The sequence below is a fragment of the Acanthopagrus latus genome, chromosome 4, assembly GCF_904848185.1.
Source record: "Acanthopagrus latus isolate v.2019 chromosome 4, fAcaLat1.1, whole genome shotgun sequence".
NCBI classification, from domain to species: domain Eukaryota; kingdom Metazoa; phylum Chordata; class Actinopteri; order Spariformes; family Sparidae; genus Acanthopagrus; species Acanthopagrus latus.
The window spans coordinates 11,456,930-11,467,948 of NC_051042.1; the positions used below are offsets into that span (position 1 = coordinate 11,456,930).

At 39.6% G+C, this 11,019-nt stretch overlaps 1 protein-coding gene across 1 annotated transcript; it reads left to right on the forward strand.

Annotated features, from left to right (window-relative positions):
• Positions 1–2,032: 2,032 nt before the first annotated feature.
• On the forward strand, positions 2,033–10,091 carry c4h16orf87 (chromosome 4 C16orf87 homolog). Its single transcript, XM_037096488.1, has 4 exons — positions 2,033–2,358; positions 4,185–4,284; positions 7,295–7,474; positions 9,190–10,091. Exons 1-4 carry the CDS (start codon positions 2,293–2,295, stop codon positions 9,306–9,308), a joined length of 465 nt encoding a protein of 154 aa, XP_036952383.1. The 5' UTR covers positions 2,033–2,292; the 3' UTR covers positions 9,309–10,091.
• The last annotated feature ends 928 nt before the right edge of the window (positions 10,092–11,019 follow it).

Sequence of the window (11,019 nt, forward strand, 5' to 3'; positions counted from 1 at the left end):
GTTTAGCGTCATGAACCCTTGCACATAAGCACATGATTCCCAAAATTCCCAAATCAGAATGTTAACTACACTCCTGAACAAAATCTTAAGACCGGGGGAAAAATTACAAGTATTCGCATTACGCGTTGGTGGATAATAAGCAGCTTTTAAGTAGAGTTTCAAAATGCAAAAAGAATAAACAGGAGCAAGAGACAAAAAACAACAAGTGGGCAATTTATTGAAAACTGCGTTTAAACTCAAGCAGGCTGTTCATCAACTGATCAAAAGTTTGAGACCACAAGCCCAAAAAAACGGAACTAAAAGTGTCATAAAAGGACTCAGAAGTGAGTAGCCACACTTCAGTAATTTGTTTAGGCATGCTTGATGCAAGTGAGAGAGAGAGAGAGAGAAGCCACTGACTCATTTAGAACTCCACCACGCTCATATATGAGATGTGACAGTGGAGCGACTTGAACCTTTGTGAGTTATAAATCCATTAACATGACTTCCTCGTGGGGGCTAACAAGTCACCTTTCACTTATTCAGCGTGCTTAAATATGAGTCATATTTCAGAAAAGCACCCATATATGCTTCTTAAGCTAACTGCTTGTTAATGAAACAGCTGTCTGTGTCGGCTGTTTATCTTGCCACAAATCTTAAACTTCCTCCAGATATTGAGCTTACTGTCACTTTGCTGTTGTAAACATTGCTGTTCCTACTAACAGTCATAGTAGTCATTTCTTGGTTTCGTCACATTTTTAGATGTGTAACCTGTATTTCTAGTTTGCACTTGCCCCTCCAATAAATAGCCTAATAATAAACCAGTGTTTCATTGCTTTTTAAGATTTGCAGTTGAGTTGCATGTGAATGACAATGTGAATAAACTCATGTTGACAGTAATTTGTTGACACAAAAGAAATGGCAATTGCATATCACAGCTACACAAGATACACAGCTAAGTAGTTAGCTTTCTATAAGTGCTGTGTTTATTAACTTTACAAAAATTAATCTACATAGTGTGTTATTAAGGCCTGAAAAAATGTTGGGGCACACATACTGCCCTTTTCTGACTTTGAGCCCCTGCCCCTCTATAATCATGTGCACTTCCCTGTACTGCAGAATCATGTGACACACTGGTCCAGACAGACCTCTTCCCAAATGGATGTCAAACAGTTCATATATTTTCGAAAAACTGTACCCAGCTCTCCTCATACCTTCATGTATGACGTCCCCTAATTAATTTGTGTTGAAACAGCTGTGATTGTGAATGCTGCTCTGGTCTCAGGTCATCTGTGGGACATAAGGGCTGCAAATAATATTTTCATTATAAATTCATCTGCTGATTATTTTCACGATGAATGAAAATAGACTTGTTTTACAGTAAACAACTCAAGATCTATGTTTCCCACTCAGTGGCAGCACCCATGGTAATATGAGGTAATTGCAGGTGTGTATATCACTTGTGTGGTATGGTGGGTAAATATATATCAAATACAGTGGCCTCGATCTTTCTTTTTGACTATGGCAATGTAAATGGAAACCCCATCATGACAACTGCCATGCTCCATTGAAATGGATGAAAGAGGTTTGTACCTCAGGTTATTGGAGTGCCTCTCTGCTGTCCTCTGTAGGCGTGGGCTGCCCAATACCAAACTGACACCATCAGATGGCAGCATGATGTCCCATGATTAGACTGTGAGACAACAACGTCTTCACTTAAAATAATAATGATTAAAAAAAAAAAAAACACACATTTGACACCACATACATTTTTCATGATCGGAGTTTTGGCTGACAACATACAAGGTTTTAAATAATTAATGAGAAAGTATATAATTATAATAAATCATTCGGAAATATGATTTTGTTCTCATACAGAGCTCTCTATAAATAGCATTGTAGCATCAAATAACATGGTCAAATGACTACTATACAAAGTACAAATTTCAAAATGTGCAAGAGAAATACTGGTGACGTTCCAGAGAATGTTCGAAGACTTTTGTCACAGTTTCATATCCTCTATTTTTCCCCAACGGACCCTGAATGCATCACAGCAGCAGAAGAAGTCTCCTTGCGCATGCTCGCAGATTTAGCATTTAGTGTACTGTAATGTGTGTGAGTGTGTGTGTGTGTTCTTCTGAAATGTGTTTTGTCATTTAGCTTTATAGTGTGTATGTGTGTGTGTTTCTGCATCCATGTGTTAGCGTAGGCTGGTGCAAATTAATTTGCTGTCCATGTGTCGCAGAGAAAAGTTGTAACGCCGAGCTACCGTAGAGCTATCTATCATCGGGGTGTCGCTGGAGGAAACCGACTATGTCGACAAATAAAACAAAGAAAGTCAAAATGGCTACTAAATCTTGTCCTGAATGCGACCAACAGGTGAGAATTTAGATTTTCATTCACATTTGAACATAGTTACTGTTTGTCCAGTTTACGTCCTCTTCGTAATTTTCGCGATAACCGTCATGCCACATTTACAGCCAGCTCTCGAGACGGGATTGGGGTGCAGTGGCAGCCTCACTGCACACGTGTAAACAACAAAATAACAAAATTCTAGTAAAGAGTTGAACAAATTAACGTGTACTATGCTGTTGGGCTGAGAATAGCCTTCATGCTCTCTGAACTGTCGATGTGACGACACCAATTTCATCGCTTGGTATTTAACTAACATATGTAGTACACACCAATGATCGTTTGGTCAATTATACTATTTGTCGTGCTATTATAATTGACTCCCTATTAATATACACGTTAGATTCACGCCAGCTGTCGAGGGGACTAGTTTGGAGGTCAAATTCACTAAAACAATTGATGTTTCGTGAGTTTGCTGGCCGAATTTAAGAGCGGTGCTCATTTCACCAAAAAAAAAACAAAAAAAAAAAACTAGTGCATGAGCATTTCTCTATAGCTCACACTAATATGTTACGGCTTTCATTGTATCATAGCTTCGGGGATTTTAACCTAAAAGTCAATTTGAAACATTTAATTAAAATTAAGGGACCAGCTTTTTTTGGCTTTAAAATTAATGCCACAATGTTTCGTCATTTAAAGGGGGGCTCCACCCATTTTACAATTCAAAGTATGTTTGCAGATCAGGCCTACCAGCTCTGAAGAAGGGAGTTGTGCAAAATCTGACAAACAGCCTCAGGTGATGTCACCTGGAATAAAAAGAAATAAGTGAGCCTGCCAGACCTCTGTAGCCCACTCCTCACCTCTTGTTGATAGCCTACATTAACCGCGGCTACCATAAAATTGCCAGTGTACTCCATCAGAACTGCTTGCCAGTCAAATAGTGTTGACTGACACACATACACAACTTTTTGCTGTTGGAATTTAGGGTGGGATGCTCTGTCTTACCATTTCTGTCCTGAAACCCACAAACCAACATTCACATTCGAGTCATGCACAGTAAAGATGAGACAGGAGCCAGAGTCTGAACTCTCTCTAGAGCCCTTTTTCACTCATGACACAACTATTTCTGACACTCTTCCTGTGAACAACTAACTGCTGTTAAGCCCCAGATATGTACGATATGGTGGTCCCCTACACGAAGACCCCTTTATCTCTGCATTCAAGTGTGGCTGTGTGATGGCCTTAATATGAACTAGCTTTGTTTGAGCGTTAACTTACCCTTACACACTTTAATGTCTAAATAGTTCTGTTTTAGGTCCCGTGGCATTGTGGGTAATCTAGGCTCCAGGTTTTGACAAGGAAGAAGAATGCATAGAATAAAACAATGACAAATGCTGCATCCACTTTGTTCTTCTCCTGAGTGTGACTGTGTTATAGGAGTGCATTGCAAAACTGGTGAAGGTCTTCAGTAAGCCGACCAACTGCACATCCTATTTTGCTCTATGATAGACTGTTAAAGTGCCTTTCAATCGTCTCTGCTTGTCACAGCAGTAGGCTTTATGTTGTTCTCAGATTCATTCGGTAGTGAATCTCAGGTATTGTACTGTCTGTGTCATCTGTGTGCAGGTGATGTACTGTGTTGCACCATTGTGCGGTGACACATTGGTGAGATGTTACATATTTATTGATTTCTCATGAAATGGGTTACTGTTTGTACATGTGGGTAATGGGTGAACCCAGTGGGGCATGAATCATATCCTGCTTCACCCTTATTCCATTAGCAATAGTCTTACAGGGCTAAAACTATAAATCTTACTAAATCTTGTGTATGTTTCCTGTTTGTTTCTCTCTAGATTCCAGTAGCGTGCAAGTCGTGTCCATGTGGTTTTGTGTTCATTAGCAGAAAACTCCTAAATGCCAAATTAAATGAGCGGTCTTCTCCAGCCATAGCAGGTAAGGTTAAGCCTGCATTAAAGCTTATGAGTTATACCTGAAAATGTAGTTAGACCTTGGGTTTAATGCTTTCTTGATTCTTCTAAAAATGTGGGTTGAGCAAAGTGATAATTCATTCTGCCACACCTGCATCTCTGACTGTCAGACTCGCTGAACTTACCAGCCTGTTCTACTTGTTATATACTTGCCATCACCTACCTTGCTATTATGTCCACATTACTGATAAGTTGCCTAGAATTTCATTATATTAATATTTTGTCAAAATACCAATAGTCATTCTTACAATACTGTCACAGTGTCGATGTTGTCAAAAATGTTGTGATATTAGACTTTTTCCCAGTCCTAGCATTTATTAAGTGCTTTTGAGGAGATTTCAAAATGTTGACACACATTTTGTGTTTCGTGACATAGCTTAAAAACATAGCACTATAATCTCATGGGCAGCTGTAGTCAGACTCTGGAGGGGTGTGGGATGTATAAACTGAAACATGACAGGAAACGGTTAAAGAAATTGGTTGGGTTAGATTACAAGAAAACAATTATTTTAATTTGTTCGATAACTGCTTGCTTCATTTTCATTGCAAACACACACCAAACAGGACACGTCACCTCTGCTTCACAATAGTTCCTGCTTCCTGCTCACACATATGGTAAAATGTAACCAAGTTATTATCAGACCATCAACACCATGTGTAGCAAGCAGTATAATATATTAATGCCTGTAACTTAAACTCACTCTCTTCTGAAAAAATGCAGGTAATAATGTAAGTAATTAACAACATTCCTGTGACCTTTGCTAAAGAAAAAAAAAGTCAGACATGAATGAAATGTTAGACAGATAGCAGAAGCTTCCTTTTTGGTAAGGCAGTCTGCAAGTTGCTTGTTTGTGGTGGACCATAGAAATTACTTAATCTTTTGAGTTTGAATGAGTTCGATGTCGGTCTTACAGTCTGATAACTACACAAGTCCCTCAATCAACTAAATGGAGAGAAATGTCCCACAAAGCAACATTACAGCACCAAACTAAAGTATTGTAGTAATTGTAACTGTCCTCGCAACTTTATGAGGAAAAAAATACAGCAGATATACGTGGAGAAGCGTCCGTCCTCTCGCCTGTCCTCCCGACTCTTCCTCGTGTTTCTGCCTGACAAACAGCGTCTTTCACCAGCAAAAAACTTTTACCCACCAAGTGTTTGTGTTGAAAAAAACAAAAAACTGAGACGGTCAGCCCACCAGACCGAGACATCAGTGAACTTTCCTCCAGAATACAGCCTCCTTCCCAGCGAGTGACAGAGTCAGACAGTGTCCATTATACTGATGGTGATTATGTAATTATGTAATTTAGAGCGAAAAATTTAACTTTCCAGATTGCGTGGTGGGTCAGGATCTTGATCACAACACTTTATAACAGCATCCATGTGATTATAAACTGTCTACAGGTTTAGATCGACCCCGGGACATTGGATGCAAAGAAAGTCAAGAATTAAATAGCCTAGATCTTTTTAGGCAGACAAAGAATCAAAGTCATAGTCATATGAAACACAATAGACCTACACATCCTGTAATGTAGCCTATAAGACATGACAGGACAAAAATGTTTTTTTCTATGCCTTTTATTAGTTTATTGTGTATTATTAGTCCACAGAACAAGGAATGCATGGGCATATGTGATACAAGAATTTTAAATGAAAGTGCATTTGGAGGATTAGGCTTCATTATTGTATGTATCTATTATTGTATTATGTATTATGGCTCATTCTGTCACACAGGGACTTAACAAATAACTTATTGGCTGGACTATATTAAAAACGTGCACAGTCAATATTTATGCGGTCAAGCGCGAAACAAAAATAAACACTTAAGTTCAGTCGGTAACACAAATTGTAATGTGTTGCATAACATAACTGTACTAATATATTACTGAAATTTTGTTAATAACACATTATAGAGCTCCATTACTGCTAAAAGAAATATATTCCTGTAGTTGGTTACTGTTGGAACGCGTCACCCCCACACTGCATCACTGAACACAGTCATCTTCAAGGCACCATCTCTGCCCAGGTGAAGATCAGAGCTAGCTTCTTCTTATGAACAAAAACAACACAAAATAAGCCACAAAAAGTCCAGTAAAGTCATGTTCTCTGTGTTTTTCTCCATTGTGCTGCGACTGGGCTATGACATGATGACGTACAAGAGGTAACCATGCCCATCACCATCGATCTGATGGTGTTTATAGTCTGATAACTAAACAGATCCTTTACTCAACAAAATAAGAAGAAATGTCCCACAAGGCAATGTTGCAGGACCAAACAACAGTGACTTAGCACCGAGTTGTGTTTTTGGCAGCTTATAAGAGGGAAAAGGTACATGTTTACATTAACAGGCAGACACTGGGGAAACATACAGGCGTCATCATCATGGCGTGTACCGTCACACCTCTTTTGGATCCGCAGCACTGGCTTGCTGTGTACGTTACACACCGGTGCGACTTTACACCGGTGCTGCTTGGTTCTGTGGGAACAAACTCTGGCGGAGAATTGGCCAACCTCCACTGTGGAGATAATGCGGCGTCCTTCTTACATAGAGTGCTTGTGCATGCAGTTTCAATAATAGGTGAACCAAAACACTCTGTCATAATGATTTGTGCTTCAGTGGCTGTCTCTTTTGTGTACAGAGTGATGTTGCACTCCTCTATCTTTGCTGTGTCACTTTCTTCAGTTAGCTTCGTTGATTCATTCATGTGAAAGTTAGATTGGTGAACACTGCTGGGGCTATCTGTTAATCGGTTGTGTCCAAGCATGCACTTTGAAAGCTAACATGGCATCGGGAAGTTCTATTTTATGTATCTGAGAGTAGGATTATATAGTCCACCATGGATACACTGCAGTCTGTCGTGATCCGGTCGAAGTTTAAGTAAACTTTATAGGTTCCGTTTTTTTTTCTTTCTTGAGAGTTTCTTCACATGGTGATATTTTTGTTTTGTAATTATCGTCCATGTTTTCTGCTCCAGACAAGCTGGATTTTAAGCGGAGAAGGACAGAGCGCATCCGCAGGGAGAGGATCGACTCTTCTTTAACCAATGACATGGAAAACAGGAGAAGATCCCGGGCCAATAGCCAAACAGATCCAATCCGGAGGGGACGGGGCAGACCAAAAACAGTGGGGCTGAAGAAACAGGAAGAGGAAAAAGGTAAAATAATCGTAGCTTAAGGTCTTTTATAAAAAGTTTCTGTATCTTTATTGAATGGACCAGACTACAAAAGAGCAATCAGTTTTCTTTTTCTTTCCCAAGAAAACACAACAATTCTCTGTGAGCTATTTATACAATATTTTATTACACCTTGTCTACTTAATGTTTCTCTTATTGTCGTCTATATCTGATTATGATAACAAAGGCAATTTGGTTTACTTTTAATAAATAGTTTAGGATCCTGTTGGATTAGAACATGGAGCTGTTTCCACACAAGTTGTGGAACAACTTTTTGTATTTGTCTGTAGCTTTACCTACTGTACATATCCGCAGTCTAGGCATGTGTATGTACAGTACCTCTTGATTGTTCTAATTCACACTGATGAAAGCACATTAGCTTTGGATAAACTTCAAGATATATTTTTGCACAAGATGAGAAACATAGTCTAGATTTTGTCCTCTATCATTTACATTGGAAGCAAATTATTAGGAAGGGATCTCTTACTGGCCAGTATGAACCAGAGGAGTTATTACAGCAAGCACAAATGTAACTAGATGATGTTACACTAGAAGGATAGCAGTGGTCCGTGGTGTATGGCATAGACTGCAATAAGGATGTGATGTAGCCTGTAGTTGTGCCAGTGACCTGCCACTTCCCCTTCAAAATACAGAACCTAGACATCCCCAGGTAACCACTCACTGTCTGAAGGCACCTCAGATCTATGTGATTGTGTAGGAGTTGAGCTGTAACTTGTACACGAGTTGCATCATGCAAGTGAGTAACTTTGTAGAGTTGAGGTCAAACTCAAACTGTATACCTGCTTGTACTGTTCAAGCAAGTGTAAAGTCATTCATTATTAAATATTACCATGGTTACAGTAAGATAAAAAGACTGACTATGAATATTATTTACATTTATTAATCAGAGCATTCACAATAATCACTCAAAATCAGCAGGAAAAGGTTTGTAGTAACAGCTAATTATTGTTACTTTCTCTCGCTCCCTGAGCTTCCCCGTCGACTTGCCTCCCTCCATTTGTTGACTGCCACAAGGGGGGGGAAGCTACTCATTTAATCATTTAACAGGACAAATGCCAGCTTAGGGGCCTCTCGGCTGGTAGAGCATGCATCCCATTCCCATATACAGAGGCTCTGTCCTCGCTGCGGCATCCAAGGGTTTCCGTCCGACCTGCAGCCCTTCGCTGCGTGTCATCCCCCACCTCTCTCATCCCGTAGACCTGCCATCTCTCTAAACCAAACACAAATAAATGCCCACTTACTGGTGGGGTTTTCAGTGATCATATACAGGCATATTTAGACGCTAAAAAGCATTAGACCATATACCAGCTTAGCTTGCATTTCATGCACAGAACTCATAACTCGCTTTAAATAACCCACACTTCAGGAGTCTCAATGTGGTATGATTGCTCCCTTTATCTTGCCTCCAAAATAGGCATCAAGTGATTTTTTTGGAAACTTCAGTTGGAAATAAAAGGACAGGTTAGATAACATAATATCATACAAAACTGATTGTGACAGAGGAGGTGCTGGATCCTATTAAATAGGTTCCCAGTACCTTTAATAGCTTAATATTTTAAAGACACATTTGCTTCCTGTCTCACCCTCCACACCAGCCAGATGGAGCATCTGTACCATTAAATACTGTATTTGCCAAATGAGATGTCAATGAATGACTGTTTTTATTGTATTTACAGAGAAACAGGAGAAGGAAGTGGATATTTATGCAAGTCTCTCTGATGAGAAGGCCTTTGTGTTTTCTGTGGCCTTGGCTGAGATCAACCGCAAGATTCTGGGTCAACAGCTCATCTTATAGATTAAAGCCTGAATAAAAAAGCGCACACACAGAGAATCATAGAAAAGCTTTCAAAAAGCAAGAGGATGACCAAAGAAGGCAGAAATTGCTGGAGCTGAACTTTGACTGAGACTCTCAAAGCTGCCGAAGCTTCAGACTGAAGTTGGGGGTGTTTTCATCGAAGGAATCTCAGATCTCCTAACACCTGGAATGATACACCCACAACAGACATGCAAACACATGTTGCTGGACTAAAAGCTAGACTACGCTTTATGTGTTGTAATGACATAGAGTGTTGTTGATAGATCCAGAGAAAGGGAGTATTGATGACATTTCCTGCCTGAGGTACATACATCTGTATAAATCCACACCATAATGTGTTTTAAATACCTTTTTAATTTTAAATGAATGGAATTTAGGAGAGTGAGAAACTAAATAAATACTACTTTCACTTGTTTGAAGTAAACTGTATTATCATGTGCATATCTCCAGTTGACTCCATGTTAATGGAAGGGATATGTCTGTTCTGCACCTCTATTCATTGTTTGTTTGTTTTATAAACTGAAATGATACCTGTGTGATTGAGACTGATGCTCAGAAGAAAACCATTAGTGTAAAATTGAATTAAGATGTTTCTTGGATTGCCATTATTTCTACAAGTATTGTTCAAACTTTCCTAGAATCATACAGGAAGTCCGACATTATTGTTGGTAAATTGATGTTCTGTTCAATGGGCCATAGCATAAATACCATCATTGTATACTGTGATAAAATCACAATACAGTATATATTGTTTTTCTACCAGCTGTTACTCTTATTTAACGATTTACACAGACATTTTTACATGGTAAAGACACCTTTCACCCGAAATATGTCAGACTGTCTGGCCTCTAACGTTCTTCTTTACAGATTCTATTTTTAAAAAATCACCCACTGGTCACCAGAGTGTTTCTGTAACTTCCCAACAATAAAACTTAAAGCTGGGGGTGGTAAATTCTTTCACCGCACTGCTGGAGCTGTGAAGAATGGCAGAGGAAGTGCAGCCACACTTTTCAGTAGCAGCTGCAGCTTGCACTGCCAAACGGAGCAAGATAAGAAAGACCAACTGGATCAAACAAAAAGATGTTGGACAGGTCAACATTGGAGTGGCTGTTCAACGATGGCAACAACTGATGGAGTCAAAGGCTTGAAAACGGAAGCAGTAGCTTTGTCTCTGTTGGACAGGTAATAAGCTGGTTTGTTTTGGTAGAGGGAAATGTGTTATAACTGCATTATGTGATCAAGGTAGCTAAGGTAAGCTCCTGATGTTGCTGTAGTATGTATTAGCCAACGTTTGCCAGGTAGCTATGACAGCCTACTGCCAGAACATTACCGCTTACAGGCAGGCCAGCGTCTTCTCGTGTTGTGGATGTAATCCATATTGCAGCGTTGACACATGCACGGCTACACTGGTCTGTGTGGGCATCAGCTAGATGAGGTGTATGTGAGAGGTGGACTAATTGTGTGCTACACATGTTAAAGGCCAAGTCCACTGCTTGGAAGTCATGGGAGGATTGCATATATCTGTGAATATAGTTTGCACTGTAGTTGTAAGCAGATATCGTTAGATGGCAATTATGTGATGTTCATTATAGTCTTGGAACCGGATGGTTTGCACATGTGCTGATGTTGCCTGTTTCTGTGCTCTATATTTAACAGAACTACACGTCAACTTCCAGCCTTCTAAGCATCA

Bases quoted from the DNA above. Each gene is read 5' to 3' on its own strand.
- c4h16orf87 (XM_037096488.1), top strand. From the start codon at position 2,293: ATGTCGACAAATAAAACAAAGAAAGTCAAAATGGCTACTAAATCTTGT. The intron at 2,359-4,184 runs GTGAGAATTTAG...GTTTCTCTCTAG, and splicing joins GTCCTGAATGCGACCAACAG to ATTCCAGTAGCGTGCAAGTC. The intron at 4,285-7,294 runs GTAAGGTTAAGC...TTTCTGCTCCAG, and splicing joins GTCTTCTCCAGCCATAGCAG to ACAAGCTGGATTTTAAGCGG.